At 51.3% G+C, this 17,875-nt stretch overlaps 1 protein-coding gene across 6 annotated transcripts in view; it reads right to left on the bottom strand.

Annotated features, from left to right (window-relative positions):
* Positions 1–963: 963 nt before the first annotated feature.
* DHX30 (DExH-box helicase 30) overlaps positions 964–17,875 on the bottom strand; it is a 34,141-nt gene continuing 17,229 nt past the window's right edge. For all 6 annotated transcript variants that reach the window (XM_056333989.1, XM_056333987.1, XM_056333988.1 and 3 more), the window contains 17 exons: positions 17,604–17,714; positions 15,175–15,530; positions 13,667–13,793; positions 12,783–12,932; positions 11,854–12,006; positions 9,476–10,297; positions 8,199–8,277; positions 7,316–7,420; positions 6,051–6,226; positions 4,798–5,004; positions 4,315–4,396; positions 3,621–3,814; positions 3,390–3,549; positions 2,931–3,088; positions 2,371–2,474; positions 2,048–2,187; positions 964–1,290 (listed from right to left, as the gene is read on the bottom strand). In XM_056333989.1, coding sequence (XP_056189964.1) covers positions 1,055–1,290; positions 2,048–2,187; positions 2,371–2,474; positions 2,931–3,088; positions 3,390–3,549; positions 3,621–3,814; positions 4,315–4,396; positions 4,798–5,004; positions 6,051–6,226; positions 7,316–7,420; positions 8,199–8,277; positions 9,476–10,297; positions 11,854–12,006; positions 12,783–12,932; positions 13,667–13,793; positions 15,175–15,530; positions 17,604–17,714 — 3,360 coding nt within the window. In that variant the 3' untranslated portion in view covers positions 964–1,054. The remainder of the gene's footprint in view (positions 1,291–2,047; positions 2,188–2,370; positions 2,475–2,930; positions 3,089–3,389; positions 3,550–3,620; positions 3,815–4,314; positions 4,397–4,797; positions 5,005–6,050; positions 6,227–7,315; positions 7,421–8,198; positions 8,278–9,475; positions 10,298–11,853; positions 12,007–12,782; positions 12,933–13,666; positions 13,794–15,174; positions 15,531–17,603; positions 17,715–17,875) is intronic.

The following is a 17,875-nucleotide window of genomic DNA, read 5'->3' as shown; positions in this document are numbered from 1 at the left end:
CTCGCTCCCTCCCGCACCGTCCGCCCGAGGCCACATGCGTTACAAACACCAACGAAGCCTCACAACAGCCCTGTGAGGTAGGTCACTGTCTTCATTCGACAGGGAATCCAAGGCAAAACTGGGATTAAACTCCAGGTTTCTCATTTAGTGCTGTGCCTGTCACAATCCTCCTTCCACAGAAATATGGTCCCTGTTCATAGAAAACAAAGAATTTTATGCCTATGCTCCTGGCTTCCTGCAGGAGAAAGCGCTCACAGGCCGACTGGCATCTACAATCACGTCCTGTGTTGCACAAGTTACAGGGATCCGGCCTCCTTGACGTAGGGAGAACAAGAAATTCATAAAAAAAACAAATGAACCAAAAAAACCCCCAAAACAACGCAAGAGGACAGAAAGTACAGGCGGATTAGGAACAAGTCACATCTCACACTAGTAACGCCACTGCAATCGCGCTGTGGGGTGGCAGGGCCCCAGTGAGGCTCAGAGATCCCGCATGGAATGGCACCTCGTCACCTCTGTCTGGCACCTTCAGGGCTTCCTCCCCTCGACGAGGTCCTGAGGGCAACGCAGCGCAGCGGGGAGCGTGAAGACAAGGATCACCGCCCTGCACCAGGCGCCGGATCCACACTCGGCCCGGCCGCTGGAGCAGGCACAGCCACGAGCCAAGACGTCCGTCCTCCTGGCGAGCCGGCGGCAGCTCCCGCGCCAGAGCTGCTCCCGCCCAGCCCTGTGGGGATGGGGCAGGGGGCGACCGCAGCAGCTGCGTCCTTGCTTTCCAGTTCAGGGACTGGCGCTGGTACGAGCAGAGGAGGTGGGTGTCCACGGAGCTCGCGGCAGGGTCCATCGGCACGTCCAGTCCATTCCAGGTGGTACTGCGCTGGCTCTTCCTACGCGGTGACCATGCACGGAGCCGACAGCAGGAGATTCAGACAACATTAATCTTCTAGGATGGAGAGAGATGACTTCACAAGGGATAAATAGAACTTTATTTAAATAAACATTTGTGAACATCTTTATACAAATTACAAGTCCCCACACAATCCTCCAGCTCTGCCTAAGCGCCAAAGCTGCCAGGAGGGCCTTTGAGCAGATCCACCAGGATGTCGAGCAGCTGGCTGTGCTGGTGGTGCAGGTCCCCAGGGATGGCTGCCATCTCGTAGCACAGGCACGTCTCCACCATCTTGGAGAGCGACACACGGAAATCACGCAGGAGGCGGATGGTGTAGGAGTCTCCCTCCAGCACCAGGAGATCACTGTCTGTCAGGGAGACCGTTGCTCGCCAGCCATCATCTTAGTGGGAAGAAGAGAGGAGGTGAGAAACAGGAATGGTGCTGACCTTCTCCGGAGACATTCTAACCCCACCTGGATGCTCCAAGAGAACCTGCCTCAGCAGGGGCTTGGCCTAGATGGTCTCCAGAGGTCCCTTCCAAGCCTGACCATTCTGTGATTCTGACCTGTCCCAGCCTGCGCTGGCCACTTGCCCTCTCCACCACCCTTACCAGGGGCGGCGCGGGTCCTCCCTGCACTCATTTTAGCCCAGAGTCCAGGGACTCAACCAGGGGAAATGGCTCCCACGGGTCAGGCAGCTCCCTGATCCCTCATACCGGGATCCCCCCACAGCGGGCGACTGACGGCACAGCCCCCCTCAGCTCGAGACCAGCTGCAGCACCTCCAAAACCCCACAGGCTAAAGTGACACAGCCGCAGGGAGAAGGGCTCCCTCCTCCCGCACCCCGGCCAGGCTGCAGACCAGCCCAGCTCCTCAGGGACGAGCCCCCAGCAGCAGCTCTGCCTGCGCCCCCCTGGCAGCTACAGCCGGGAGCAGCTCACAAATCATCGCCTTCGCGGCCCCGCTGCAGCAACACCCAGCACAAAGCAAGAGGCTGAGAAAGCAGGGGAAGACAGCCGGCCGAGAAAAGATGTAGGGATCAGGGGGACAGCGGTAGGAGCGGGGTGCCTGGGGTGTCAGGCGCAGCCAGAGCAGCCCGCAGCGGCATGAGAGGATGCGCAGGTGGGTACATCGGCCCTGCAGCTGCTGCAACACTCACCTCGGACATGGATATCCGTGTCGGTCATGAGGAGCACGGCCAGCGGGTGGACCTGGGAGGAGTCCCGCACAAACACCCCGCCGTTGGACTTCACTGCCATGAAGTACGTCAGCCAGCGGCTGTACAGCTTGGATGCCTCCCTGCACAGGGAACAGCCTTATCAACCGCAGGCAGGACGTGCTGTAGACTGGCACTGGGGCACGTGTCGGAGGCAGCGCCAGGGCACTCGGCACAGCCAGGGCACTCGGCACAGCCGGCTGGTGCTGCGAAGTGCATGGTGTGGGGTCCCCACCCTCCCATGGTCACGCGCTTGGATCACCCACCTGTTGATTGTTGACTTGTGGAGCAGAACAGTGCCAGCCTTTGTCCGATACGCGTAGCTGTTGGGTTTGAACTTCCCTTGACGGGTCACTTTGCCTTGTCTCACCTGAAAGGAAAGGAGCATCTCAAACACCTGCACAAGCGGCCAGCACTGCCCGCAGCCTGGCCTTCTCCACCACCCTCTCTCCTAACTATGTGTAGGGACAAGTATGTTCCTCCACACCCAGACGCTCCGCTGTCTTAGCAGAGTAAATACATGGGGATGACCAGACCTTGCAGTCACAAAATGCCATGCAAGGGGCAGCAGCAGGAAGAGGAAGATGCCACCTCGACGGCTCCCAGGCCGAGCTACAAGAAGCCAAGTGTCGACCTGTGCGGGCTGGGGTGGCCCCTCCTCACAAGGAGTGAGGGACAGCACCGGAGCAGCATGCAGAATCAGGCAGCCTGCCTAGGACACAGGCTCCCAAGGGAGTACACGTGTGTCTGGCACCTCGATGCTTCCCTGTGCTCCCCACAGCACCCTCAAGCCCAGGAGAGTGATGGCAGAGCGAGGAGCCAGTACCTGGATGAGGTTGGGGTAGAGCCCAGCCATGAGGACTCCCTTGACAAGTTCCTCCTCTTCACTGTACTGGTTACATACGGACGATGGCATGGTGCAGTCAGACGGGGACGACACCAGGAAGGCTTCATAGAGGTTCTCAGAGAACTGCTTGACAAGGCCTACGGGGAGAAGACAGCCCCAGGGCATGAGCCACCCTCTCCTTCGCCCCACTGAATGAAATATCCTCAGCAGGTCAGCACCAGCTCTGGCCTCGGAGCTCAGCCTCGGCGCTAGGACCTGTCCTGCCCATGGCCTCCCTGGCACGCAGGGTTACAGCCGCGCTCCCGAGTGCCAAAGCCCGAACCCGTGCCCAGTCCAGCAGTCACCTGCCCGGCCTGCCCCATTTCTGCACCACGTTCTTTCACCAGGGCTTCAGCCTTTTCAGGGGACAGAGGGGAGAAGCCGGACTCTGAGACTCACCATTGATGAAGCGAAGGCTGGGGCCATACAGGTAATAGTCCTGCAGGTAGTTATCCCTGGCACGACTGTCTCTGCGTCTCAGCACCTCCTCCCAGCCTGCCACAGCTCTGACAAACGCGAGGTGATCGCTCCCGCTCTCCCGGCTCAGAACAGCCTTGGCCTGGGAGACAGACACACACGTCAGCCCCTTCCCTACCTGCTTTCTGCCCTCCCCGGGGAAGAGCTTCTCACCTTGTCCACCTCTGCACGGTTTTGCAGGCTGCTGCTGAAGGGGTCCCGGGTGAGGCAGGAAACGATGACAAGCAGAGGGTGGAGGCAACGGTAGATGGATGCCAAGACTATGGCCTTCGCCAGCCGAGGATCTGTGGAGATCTGGGCAAGGCGCTTGCCCAAAGTGGTGAGGGCTTCTCGCTGGTCCAGCACTCCTGCAACAGAGCCCCCACGAGGGCACATCCATCAGCTCTGAGTGGGGCAGACGTGGTGGTCAGGGGAACCCGCCTACCAGGCTCGGAAGATTTGGTGTAACCTCCAGAAGAGGCACACAGCATAGTTGCCTGCAGCCGCCTGCCAGAACCTCCCAGGTCTAACTGACCTGAAGCCAAAGAAAAGGCTGTAACAGCCAGGTGACAACAAAACCCCAGCTATGAACTCCAGACCACAACGTTCCTTCTCTGATCCCACCCCCCTACCACTTTTATTTTTTTTAAGCCTTGGGAAGTTCTCCTCACTTCTCAAGCAAAGCAGCGTGGGAAATAAAATAGCACCAAAACATGTGCAGTTGGGAAGTCCCTATCAGCTGCCATCCCTGTCTCGGGACAATCCTGCCCAGTCTGTCCCACAGGATCCTGTGCCAACTCTCGCTTCCCATGTTTAGACAGCAAACATGTTTCCATCACACCCACACCAGGATACAGCATTAGCTCACCGATCTCCTGCAGCAAGATCACTGCTTCATCCACAGCTTTGATGTCAGGGCTGTCCAGAGCCTTGGAGAGAAATTCAACTGCCTGCATCACAGGAGGGGGAAGGGAAAAGAAAAAAAGAAAGGGCATGTTTCCCATATAGGAGTGTGGGAGAGCCCTCGGGAGCCCACTGCCCTGCCCCAGGGCCCCAGACTGCAACACTGTTCCCTCTTTCTTTGCCTACAGGGATATGAGCTCAGCCCTCTCCATTCTTGCAGTGCCTTTTAGACGTGCTCTGTAATCTAAGCAATCTGTACATTTCCTGGTCTTAACTTTGCCTAGAGAGCACCGCATTTAAGAAAGCAAGAAATAAAGCCATCAGCATCTCGGGTTTTTCCTACTCATGTTTGCGGTCAAATCATGTCATGTCTCTGGAACGGGCACCGGGCAGGCTGCTCCCCGCTGGCTCAGCCAGCTGCAGTCTCACGGGCTTGCACTGTGCTTACTGTTTTCTCCGGCATGTGGATCTTGGCCTGAACCACCAGGTTCTCCAGTGGGGTGCGTAGGATCTCTGGAACCTGGTAAGTTGGCATCTTGTCCAGGCGGCTGCGAGGGAAGAGGTGATAGGCAAATCCCGACTGACAGCGGCCAGCACGCCCTCGCCTCTGCACCACATTTGACTTGGACACCCAAACTGTTTCCAGGCAGGACACCTAGGAGAAGAAGGATAGGCATGAAAGCTCTCAGGGCTCTCTGTCCTGTTTAGATGCAGCTTTCCACCCAGTTCACACACCTCGGACTCCTGCCAGCTGACAAGCTATCCTGCTGAAGGGCAAGGGAAGCCTCTCCCCCTCTCCTACCTCAGTGCAGTGACAGCCTGAGCCACCCGGTGCAGGGCTGAGGCCCTGATGCCATCTGCTGGCCACCAGCCTTGGCTCCACATCAGGGTGCTCACCAGGGCTCCCCACGCTGCCCGGCTGGGAGCTGCCAGCCAAGTGCCATGCCCACCTGCCCCATGCCAGTCCTGCTGCCTGATAGCACAGACGCCACGGGGCCTGGCACTGGGAGTTAAATTGGGTTAAAACTGGGCAAATATAAAAGGGTTGGTTTTAAACTGCAACTGTTCCAAGGTGTGACTTGTCACCTGGCCCTGCGAGATGTTCTGGCACAGGGAAAGGAAGGGGCAGCAGCCTGCAGCCAGAATGCCTTCTTCCAAGAGCAACAGCAGCAGAGCAGCCTTTGCGCTGTTATGGAAGTGTCAGCACACGGGCCTTCGCAGGGCCCAGCACCGCCAGAAACACGGCCCGAGAGCAGCGTACTCCCCCTCTAAAAGCTGGGTAACAAAGCCTAAGGCACTGGGGTCAAGATTACTTCAAACAGGAGCTGTACGTAACAGGTCAAAGCTGCCCTGCTTTGGCTAGAAAGAGGTTTACGATGAAATCATACAAAAAGGCAGAAAGCAAATGGAAAAGCTACAGGTGTTAGATGGCGTATCAGAGAGATGGATTTGCCTTAAATTTCTTTGAAGATACCAGACTTTTGCCTGCCCAGCAGAAGTCAATGGGAAGCCTGGCAGGGAGCTTGGGTAAAGGCAACATCAAACACTCTGTCCCCAAACAGGGACACAGCACCAGTGCCTCAAGTGCCAAAAGGGAAGCAGCTCTGTCCTCCCATTAACAGCATCTCAGACACTGCTCTGAGAACATCCATTAGCTCCAGTATTTCCCAAATTCACTTAGAGGCAAGAAAGCATCAGTACCTTGGTCTTCAGATCATAGCGTTCCTCCTTATGTGTGCCACTGTCCACCACGTGGACAATGTCATTGATGGTGATGGAGGTCTCAGCGATGTTGGTGGCCAGGACAATCTTCCTGACGCCAGGTGGAGGCCTCTGGAAGATGTTCTGCTGGTCCATCATGGGGATGTTGGAGTGCACTAGGAAATAAAACTAGCGTCAGTCCTGCCCTGTTGAGCTACTTTGCAGTACAAGGCTAAGGTGGGCAGAGATTCTCAGCCTTCTTGTACCATCACCTCCTGCTTCCAGAAACGGGGACACCACTTGTAAATACTGTCAGCAGTTTCCTGCCAGCCAGACCGCAGGAAAAATTTTCCAGACATCACCTGGGAAGGCTTCATTTCAGTTGCCTCAACCTATAGCCCAACATCAGCAGCAGCTCTGACCACCTCCCGTCCCAGAGAGGCTAACGGCACCACCAGAATAACCCTGGGCCCCTAGCAGAGTCCCAGTCCTTCCCACAGTCCAGTTCTGCAGCTCCCCCTTTTTGAAAAGGTCTGTGGGGCAGGGGAATGGGGCATCCTCATTGTCATTTAGTTTCACTTGGTCAAAACCAGTTACCAGCAAGGACCTGTAACTCTTCTACATCACGTTTGCCCTAGTACAGATCAGCGATGTGAAGAGATTCCCAGCAACTGCACAGAACAGCAGGGGAGCACAAGAACACACGGTTTTCAAAGAACACCTACATTTATTAGCAACTGAGCTGTGCTCCTGGCTGGCCTTATTTGGCATTGAATAGGGAGGACCATTAAAAAAACAAGCAAAAAAACCCGCAAACAAACCAACCCCCACAGTCTTACAGCCTTACAGAGCAATACCGACTTTTGTTATAAATTTCCCTCCTGGGATAGAGAATGTTAAATTCACTAATCAAAGCTGAGCTACAGAGCGCACCTCCATCCCCCAAAACAGGTCTTGAAGATCTTTTCTGTGTAGGCTCTGCATGCAGCTACAGCTGTGCAGAATTTAGCAGTTTCCTCCTTGCCTAATTCTGAATTGCTGGAGGCAAACAGGAAGCCAGTTTCTCTGATCACACACAGGTTTGGATGGTCTCTGCTAGGAGGAGTTATTCGTGCTTAACACACACGATTACACAACAGGTACGTACGTTAGGGCATACAAGCTTGCTCTGTACCCGAGTGCAACAGCTAAAGAGCTCATCAAGTGAACCGGCCTATCCATTCTCCTGAATTCTGTGGAGAAAAGGTCTGGCCCTGCCATCTCACCTGGTAAGACAAGGTACCGGCTGTTCTGAGATCCGAGCATCTCTAGCAGACGCTGCTGCACTCCTTTGATTTCCTGCCAACCAGGGAGGAAGCAGAGGATCCCCCCTGAAACAGAGGAAGAGTTAAGAACAAGCAACCTAGAAATCCGAACACTTTTCCCCAGCTGGAGACAAAGAAACTGCTTCTGCTGCACAGAAGGGACACCCGTTATTCCCCTAAGTCCATAGCAATCTTTAGCCCAAGAAACCCAAATAAAAGCAGAGCCCTGGTCTGGGATGCCCCCTGCCAGCTAATCTCTAAGGAAACCTGCATCATACTTGTCATGAGCAAATGAGATACAGCCATTATGGGAAGTCAGACCCAGGGGAACGCTGTCTAGACTCCATACTGCTATGCTATACCAGCTCATTAGGGCAAGGATTTAAAGCCAGAAAGAAACCAGGCCACCTGTAGTTTGAGAGTGAAAACCTGCTAGCTTTGAAACACTTAAAACATTTAGCAGTCATCCAAGAGTCATGCCTTCTTCACAAAAACACCACCTCCCAGACAAAGATTGGGCCTCCAATACAGAAAAATAACGAAATTGTGCAGCACAAGGCTGTAAATGCTGCAGCACAGACAAGTCTTGCTCTTCACCCCCGCAGGAACAGCTGTATCTCAGGACACTATGGCTGGGACACTGAGGACAACTGTTGTCTTAGTCAAAGACTCAGAATTGGCTCCTGCCACATGGCATGAGACAACCGGGTTAACAGGAACTCAAGGTGCCTTGCAGATGTCAGCTCAGCATCATGTTTCCTCCACAAAGGGTCTGGGACTCTGCAGGGTTCGCTTTCCACCCTGCCAGCAAAAGGAAAGAGCAAGGGAGCAAGGCAGAACCTACCCGGTTCTCCATGGGCATCAATCTGGAGCACGAGGTCTGTGATCAGATCAAGATCAAGGACACATTCATCATCCGATTGCTGGATAAAACAGGACAACACATGCAGATACATGAGCGGCAATCTAGCAGCCAGCAGAAAGACACACAGCCTCCCAGAGTATCTTCTGGAGCACGCAAACGTCTGTACTTGGACAGCCTGCGCAGGACTAGGAGCCAGGAACCCCAGGAGTCTGGTTTTGGCTCCATCTGGAACCCACTCTGGTAACAACGGCTGCCAGTTTCCTCTGCTGTGCAGTGAGAATATACAGTCCCTTATCCGTTCTCTGGACTTGGAAGCTAACTGAGACCTGTGTACCTCTATTGAACAGCAGCTAACAAGGAATAAACATTAACGTGACATTTTTGGGGACAAAACTGTGCCATATGCACCTGGGACTTCAAACTCACTATGCACAGAACAGCAGCTTTTGTATCTCTCAGTAAAGTGGAACATACCTATCAGGCCAGCTCAGAAAGCGCAGCTAAAAATCCCAGGCTCAACAGGAACAATTAGACGGCCCTGAAGGCAATGGGACACCCTCAGCGAGTTTGCTGATGATACAAAACCGGGAGAAGCGGCTGATACACCAGGTGGTTGCTCAGCCATAGGGAGGGACCTGTACAGGCTGGAGAAATTGGCTGATAGCTCCTAGTCCAGCAAGATGGGCTAGAAAACATCTATAGAGGGCCCAGCCAGCCTCAACGATTTGGTGACTCCATTGACCCACAACTGAAGTAAGATTACCCACAGCAAAGAGTACGTGTCTGGAGGGCATTTTCCAGAGGTTCGGTATGACTAGCTGCAAAAAGCAGCGATCAGGGAATTCAGTCATGCAGGACAGGGAGCACTTAGGTAACAGACTCCTGTAAGCCAGAACCACCCTAGTCTCGGGACCAGGCTTGCACAGAGCACACAAACACTCAAGTCTGCATCTATGTATATACACGCACAAGTACAACGAGCTGTTAGTTTACTCAAACATAAACAAGCTTCACGCTAAAGAGGGACAAAACTAACTTAGACCCATATCTGAAGTCATCTTTATCCATAAATTCATCAGAATACTCTGGGGATTCTACTGAGCTGACTTTCCCTCACAAGGGTCGAGGGGGAATTAAAGCTGTCAACAACCACAGGAAAGAGGGACCAGTGCCAGGCCCAAACCTCCCCTGCTGACATGCCAGAAGTCAGTACCTCATCCACGGGAAAGAGCTTAACCATCACACTGCGTACCCACCTTGATCTCATAGTGCCGGTGCCGATGCCGGCCCAGCTTGGCCAAGATCTCCTCCAGGTAGTACTCCTTCACCGGGTACATGAAACCCGGCACCTTGACCACAGGGCAATCCCCAAAGTAATGTGAGAAACGCTGATTGTCTCCCGTGGCACTCATTAAGACCAGGCGCAGGTCAGGGTTAAGCTTCTGAATGCCTTTCAGCAGGATGAGCAGGAAATCAGTGTTGACATCTCGCTCGTGGACCTCATCGACCACGACATGGCTGACACCTTCCAGGCTGGGGTTCCCCTGTAACTTCCGCAGCAGGATGCCCACAGTGCAGAAGAGCAGGGCTCCTCCCCGGGCAGGTGGCTTGCTCTCCAGTCGCACCTGGTAGCCCACATTCTTCCTCATGTTGGGACCCAACTCTTGTGCCACTCGCTGGGCGACTGAGATGGCGCTGATCCTCCTCGGCTGGGTGATCACTACGTTGCAGCGGGCGCCACGTCCCTCCAGGATGTAGTGTTCCAGCAGGAGCTGAGGGATCCTCGTGGTTTTCCCACAACCTGTATCTCCTGCTATTACCACCACAGGGTTCTGCTCGATGGCTGATAGGATGGTGTCCTTGTGAGGATCTACTGGTAGTGGGTGGCTCTCCTGCCATGAGGATCCTCTCCTCTTCCAGAGGGCAAGGAGATTCTGGCTAAGGCGCACTTCCTCTGCTTCCAACATGGGTATATATGTCTTCCCCGTGATTGCATCACTTATCGCACCAGATTCCTTGCTCAGGTTCATCATGTCATCAGCAATCCGGGGCCTGGATTCCCTGATGTCCACTGGATACTGGGAGAGATGGAGAAAGTTGGCAGGGACAAAAAGATTAGTACCAGTCCTGAGAAGAACAGAAAGAGACAAGTGCCTGGAACAGACTGGCTTTGCAGTGACCACGAAGCTTTGCCAAAGTCTCTTCAGATTTTAGGTAACTCAGACACGTTCTGAATTGAGGTTATTTAAATTGCGAATTAACTCGAGCAGCTCCCTACATATTCCTCGTTGTGTCCCCTATTTTAAGAGAGCTATTAGCATTGATGCCTGAAGTGACAGGCACAAAACAGTAACTTAAGCTTTCCAAGTCAGTGGCTACGCTGCATGCAAATGATGCAACGGCCTCTCAAAGACAACTTTTGGAAGCTATCAAGTTACACCACCACCATTCTCTCCCTCAGGAAGCTCAGACACGTAACTTGCACAAAACATAAGCATTCAGCTAAGCCAGAGGTATTTTATCTTGGCAAAAGAAAAAACAGAAGTCACACATCCCACAGGAAGAACTAAAAGGAGCAGTAATAGGTCAGGAATTGTCTAGAACACAAATCAAAGCATTGGCCCAGATGTTCGCAGGATTACAAGTTCAGCTACAAATCAGTACTTTTGGATTCAGCCTTATTCAGTCGCAAGCCATCCCTTCTACACATGGTGTGACAGCTCATGTCTGTGTAAGCACGGGAGGCAGACCAGACTCCTCCAAGATGCTGCCGTTTACCTAACTTTTCTAGCCCTTAGTCCAGTCACTCACAGCAGGTCATTCAGAAGCAGCTGCTGTCTGAGGTGCAGTCTTGGCTTTCTAGGACATCCATTGTTGTTTCCTTTATTTTACAGTATCTGTAAAATACCGTAAAGATCGCCCAAGATCTCTACTGTCCAGGCCAAAGAGTACTCCACCAGCGACATGCCAACTTCCAAACACAGGCATTATTTTCAGTGACTTCAACAAGCTACCCACATTTGTACCTGAGCTATGCTCAACCTCATCTTACCTTAGTGCTAACTCCTGCTCTGACAGTGAATGCTGCTAAGGAACCCTGTCTTGGCCCTGCTTCAGCTCCCGTGGCTGTCTGTTCACCCTGGTCCACCAGGAAGAGGGATCTCCTGGGTGAAAGCACCACCAGGTGCCTGAGGAGCTGCACTCGCTGCTGATGTACAATACTGTGAGACACACTCTCAAAGGAAATGTGCATGGAGACACTCCCAAAGGAAATGTGCCGGTATCGGGCACCTCACCCTTGCAAAGCTACAAGGCACAACCACAGTTTAATGGAACCAACACCTGCACAAGGCAGCATTCATAGGGAGGCTATAAGCAATCCAAAGCTGCACTCCGTAACTTCTCAAAAGCCAAATAATACAGACAAATGTCAAAGGTGAATACAGAGACAGTCCACTGCCCAGTGAGGGTCCCCCTTACCCAAAGGTCAGCAGAGACTGATCAGTTTTTGTGGCAAACTATTAAGCCATGAATTCCCTCAACATTTCGATGTGAGGCTTTCAACCCACATGCAACTCCTGAAGTTAAATGGGATCAGCCAAAGGTGATTCTCAGACCGCTGAGCAAGCCTTACATGATTCAGATAGTTCTCAATCTTGCGTAGGGTTGCTTCGGGCACTTTGATGTGGCAGGGTTTCCTCTGGTTCTCACCAAGCTCCCGGAGTGAAGTCATGTTGTACATAGCATGGCTGAGGGGGTTGTTGTTCTTGTCCACCAAGCCAAGGCTCTGCAGAGGAAGAGGCAAACACCACTATCAGGCACAAGACTGCTGCATACGAAGTGCTGGGATATAGAGTACATGGGTCCTACATGTTCAGAGAGGCTAACTAACTCTTTATCCCATATCCCAAACCCATCATTCCTGCTTTTGCCACAGCAAGAAACAAGACATGATCCCATCTCAGCTCCCGTGAAACAGACACACTGGAGACAACCACTACCTGCCCCCAACACAACACCACTCACAAGGAGGTCTTAAACAGAGCCACCAAAGAAACAGCAGCCACAGTTATCTGACAAAACCCTCTTGCAAGGGCTGTTAACTCTCTTGCTATGGTTCTGTTATGTTGTGTCAATTCAGTAACAAGTCCTACTTTATTTTCTTGGACTTCCCCTCTTCTGACTCTAGAGTCTGCAGCGAAACTACTGCAGCTATGTGTCTGGGTTAGTACACGGACAAGAACGATAAGACAGTCTGTCTTAGTAGACAGCAGCAAGGTAGCCATGGGGACAAGCCAAACACTACCAGGGTGATCCCTACACATCACTTTTTGTTGAGGGTTCAAAACAAGCACAACAGCCTCCACAGGTCAGACACTAGATGGGTACAACAGCAATTTGGACCAAATCCCAAGGTTTGGAAATAAATGTTTATTAAGCATGAAGTCAAAGATCAGCAAGTTTCAGGCATCACCCCATTAGGCTCAAATATGGCAAGTGAGGTGCAAGGAGCTCTGTTCACAGACACATTAGACATGGAATGTAGGAGCCACGTGTATTTACCTTAAGCTTCTGACAGGCCAGGGCTGCTGCTTTGTTTTCTGCCTCCACCTTGCGACGGCCCTTGGCAGCAAAAGTCATCGGACAGGGCCAGCGGAGCGTGAGCTTGCAGATCTTGGTCTTGGTGCCTACTGTACGGAACTGCATGTATTCCTAAAAGACGCAGAAACAACATCAGTTCTGGGGAGGTGTGAAGAGTCTACATAACTACCCAGGCATTTTCAAATACAGCCCAATATTCCTAAGCAAAGCTTAAGTTGTTGGGGTGGGGTTTTTTGTTTGTTTTGGGGTTTCTGTTCGTTTGTTTTTAACAGTGCACCAGAACAAGTTTAACTTCACTGAATTCTGCCCGCCCCCAGCTCACAAGGCACTGGCTAAGCAAAAATGAGGGCATACAGCTGTGTGGAAAACATCCCTGAGAGCCTATGGGGTGGAGCACAGCTACTGTTTGCTAAGCACATGAGGACTGGAAAGGCGGTGGGTGACACGCACCAAGGAGGAGGATCACCAGATACTGACAAGAACTGAGTTGTGGAAAGATTCCGTCAGTGCAGAAATTGCACATTGCTCCAACTAACACAAACTTGTGTTTGTTGCAGATGTATGGGGAAATGCAAATGTATCACCTCAAAAAATATTCTCCTCCATTCAGACAGCAGCTCCTGTATTGCTCTGGCTTCAAGTAACAATACTCCTCATGCTTCTGTTAAGACATTTCCCCAATTCTCACCACAAAGCCTTTTCCATGCTCTTCAGGCTGATTTTTCTAGGCCTAGTTTTAATTTCCCTTCTCTCCCCAGTTCTCAACTGCCCCAAAAAAACATTCAAAGTGATTCCAGTTGGAGTCTTTCAGCTTTGTCTCTGGCAGGAGTCAAACAGCATCTTACCTTGACTGTGGAAGAAGAGGTTGCAATCTGAATCACTTGGGCCAGGAGATTTTTTGGAAGTGGGAACTGTGTCAGGGCACGGATGGCAGTGTTGTCATCTGTCATTTCAATGGAACTCCCTCCTCGGCTAGATGGAAGATCAGAACAGTTTGATATGCAAATATCCACTTTGTGCTCAGACCTACCTCAATTCAGGTCTGCTACTGAGGTCTGAAACTCTGTAGTTAAAGGCACAAATAATTTTGGTCATCTGAAAAGTCAAGCAGTGTCTTGCTACTAAGATCTGTCAGTCATGGAACAATCACACAGCACCGTAAAGCCACCTACTAGAAAGCCATCAGAGCTTTACACTAACACTGCAAACCAGGTAGCATCAACAGATTTTAACAGATTTAGTAAATAAGTAATGCCAAACGCAAAGAACATCCCTAAAAACAACCATCACCATCAGGATCTTACAGATCTTACTCCTGTTGACTACTAAAAATCCAAGATTTGTGCCCATAAAATACGAAGTCAAGCAAGCAACTAGGATGATGAAGAGAAGCAGATTTAATACTGCCTTCAAAAATTAGGGTGGTCAAGAAAGGTCAAAGTGCACACGCACAACTTCTGGGAATGGAAATCTCTTTAGGCACAGAAGAATAAGAAAGGCAGGTAACAAGTAGGTAGCAGTCTATCCAAAGGGCAAGACTCCAGAGAAGACGCCTATGCATTCTCTTGTGATGACAGCCAGGTAAAAGACCAGGATGCCCCACCATTGCTCGCATAAAGAACGGTACAGTAGTCACTGTTTGGCCCACCTGCAGGCCACACCAGCACCGCGGGAAGCTGCAGCTCAGCTGCGAGGAACTGCAGGGGTGCATCATCAGCATGGCTGGCGGGGCGAGGGAGGGGGCTCTGCCCCTCTGCCCCGCTCTGCTGAGACCCCCCTGCAGCGCCGCCTCCAGCTCCGGGGCCCCCAGCATAAGGAGGGCACGGACCTGTTGGAGCGGGGCCAGAGGAGGCCACGGAGATGGCCAGAGGGCTGGAGCCCCTCTGCTGCGCAGCCGGGCTGGGAGCGCTGGGGCTGTTCAGCCCGGAGAAGGGAAGGCTCCTGGAGACCCTGGAGCACCTTCCAGCACCCAAAGGGGCCGGCGAGGAAGCTGGGGAGGGGCTTTTCCCAAGGGCCTGCAGCGCCAGGACAAGGGGGAACGGCTTTGCGCTGAGAGAGGGCAGATGGAGATCAGAGCTGAGGGAGAAATCCTTCCCTGTGAGGGCGGCGAGGCGCCGGCACGGGCTGCCCAGAGCAGCTGTGGGTGCCCCAGCCCTGGCAGTGCCCAAGGCCAGGCTGGACGGGGCTGGGAGCCACCGGGGCTGGGGGAAGGGGGCCCTGCGCGTGGCAGGGGTGGGACTGGGGGGTCTTTAAGGGCCCTTCCAACCCAAACCATTCTAGGATTCTGTGATCAGCTACAAAGAAAAGTCTCTCCGTTACTGCCCTGGATTAGCAGCTATCAGGGCAGACGTACCTGGCATCTCTGCCTGGGGTTCGAGCATCCTGATGTGCCATAGGTAGATAATCAGAAACATCGATTGCTTCTTCTTCCAGCTCTCCTTCCTCCAGTTCCCCTTCCTCTAGCTCCCCTTCCTCCAGCTCTTCTCTCCTCATTGCTTTAGGCATCCTGCCCTGTTCCATGGGCTGGATGGAATCATCTGGCTCCATCCGTCGCCAGCAGGTTGACAAGTCAGCGAGAGAAGGTCCGGACTTGGAGCGCCACTTGCCCTCTGAGCACCACCTCTCGTCAGGACAGCCAAGCTGGTCAGCAAGAAGCCGGTACTTTGCAGCATCAAAGAGCTCATTTCTCGGCCCCAGCAAACCCCAGCCCTACAAGAGAAAAACCCCTTGTTAGCTGCAGTAAAGAGGCAGATCTGGGTTACTGCAGAAAACCAAAATACATCTGGCAAAGGAGACACATACAGGAGCAATTTCTTCGTATCCCACAAAACAAGACAGAAAGAAAAAGAACTTTCAGAAACTTAAAGCTTTCCTTCTGCCGTTTTTCTTAAGAAAGGGAATCTGTTCACTAAACATACTTCCCAAAGCACAACTGCTTAGCATCACATAGCTTGTTAGAAAGGGTGCGTCAAGATTTATTGGTATTTTACAAACTACTAACTATATTTAGCATCTGAAGTTTTGAAACCCACCTCAGAGCATGAAATTTATCTTTTTAGAAAGGCTAGTCTAAACAATTATAATCTGGGATAACACAAGATGAGAATTCAGGGAATGATTCATCTCCTTCCTTTCATTTCACAAGAACAGTTATTCGCATAAGCAGTACCAAGACCTCCCTAACCCAGCATTTTTTGCAACAGAAGAGTTCCTAATTACTGCTGGCCTACCACCTACATTTAGAACCTCACCTCACATGAATCTCCAGACATATCTACAGTGCAACACATGCTACATCTTACCAGACCGCTGCAATAAGTTAGAAGTTACATCTCTAGGCCTCCCAATGGCCCCATATTAGACAAGGCTGTATTACATTGTGCTGAGGAGCACCTAAGACAGCAAGAGTTCACTTTGCTAGCTATTGTACTCAAAGTCACTACATTCACACTCTCTACATCAATTAGATACTACTACTTTTCTTGAAGTGATGACTGTTTATTTAAAGCAGTATCAGTAGCTATTTCTATAGCTATGACTGCACAAGGCTTCTCATCATGAGGGCCTTCCATTAGGTTATAGGTTTAACTGGAAAAGCACCAGCGTTAACGCTTTGTATGCTGAATCTGTGGTTTCAGATTTGGGTTTTTTTTAAGTTCTAAAGTACAGTTTAGTCATTTCCAAAATCTGGGGAAAAATATATCATAAGCATAGATAGGAATTTTTTTCCTTTGAAAATTTCCAGGCTCTCAAAGGAAGCAAGAAACAATGCTTTCATTGCACACTGACTAGCGAGGATAAAATAAGCACATATTTCCAGTGGATGTTACCTGAATGAGCACTAACCATGTTTCGCGTGGAACGAAATCAGTCAGTGAAACCAGTCTTGCTAATCACAGGATTAAAAAAGCTAGCCTAAGCACAGGGGGCAGCTGAAGAAACTGCCAGTTTTCATGCTGCAATTCTTAACTTCTGAAGGCTAGTCACTTCTTAATGTAGCTTTCTCTGTCTACAACCAAATCAAGAAGCTCTCTTCTTGTTAGACCATCCACAGCATCTTTTTCCTTAGCAGGAAGATATCATTGTTCCTACTCCACAGATGAAAGGGAAGCTCCAAAAGCAAAGAGCAAAGTCACTTGCTCAAGGTTGCAGACAACAGTCAGTGGCAGAGCTGAAGACAAAACTGCATCTCATCCTCAGATAGCAGCTATGGAACACCGTTACCTTAAAGAGTGACCTTTGTAACCGTACTGTACTTGTCTGACACTGGCTGTGCACAGATAGCAACCATGTCCAGCCGTAAGTAAGTGGCTCGTAAGACAGAACATAGTCTGTAAACAGAACACGTAATTGCCACATTATGGCTTACAGGAAGAGGAAAGAAAAGCCCCTGAAGGATCTGCACTTACAAAATACACACAGGTAGACTGACAGAAGCGCGAGTTAGTGAACTGTGGCAGCAAATACACCTGAGGGAAGCTCGACTTGCCACAGACACCGAGACTAAGATAGAAGCTGATTAAGGTCTAGGACATAAAGCACAAAGACCAGAACTCAAAGAATGTAGTGAGTCCCTGCCTGGCTGAAGCAAGTGGACTTTTATGTTCAGATGGATTCAGACAGCTCAAGGCTTCGCCCTCTACTCTTGATTAACAGACAGGCCAACTAAGAAAGTGAGCAGGCAAAGAGAGAGATAAAAGTCAGAAATCACACCACCAAAACAGACAAGGCTGGCACACTCAAAGGCTTGTTTCTTCAAGCTAAGGAGCAGCATAAGCTCACCTTGAAAAGCTGACATGCTGCAGCTGCTGCCTGCCTCTCAGCATCAATCTTCTTGGTCCCATAGCCTTCCACTTCCACATTCTTAGGCCATTTTATGTGCAGAGTGACTTTCTGAAAAGCAAAGATAACCAGTTAAGTGAGACAGTACAGAACAAACTCTCTCCTCCATCAGGAGCATATCTACTTCAAATATCTCTGAACTCCAGGCAAAGAGAACTACAAATGAAAAATCCCAAACAAACTGCTTGTTTGGTCCCTTTATGGGAAGCTCC

The sequence above is a fragment of the Falco biarmicus genome, chromosome 4 (genome assembly GCF_023638135.1).
Source record: "Falco biarmicus isolate bFalBia1 chromosome 4, bFalBia1.pri, whole genome shotgun sequence".
Classification (NCBI taxonomy): domain Eukaryota; kingdom Metazoa; phylum Chordata; class Aves; order Falconiformes; family Falconidae; genus Falco; species Falco biarmicus.
This window is presented reverse-complemented; position numbering and strand designations above follow the sequence as displayed.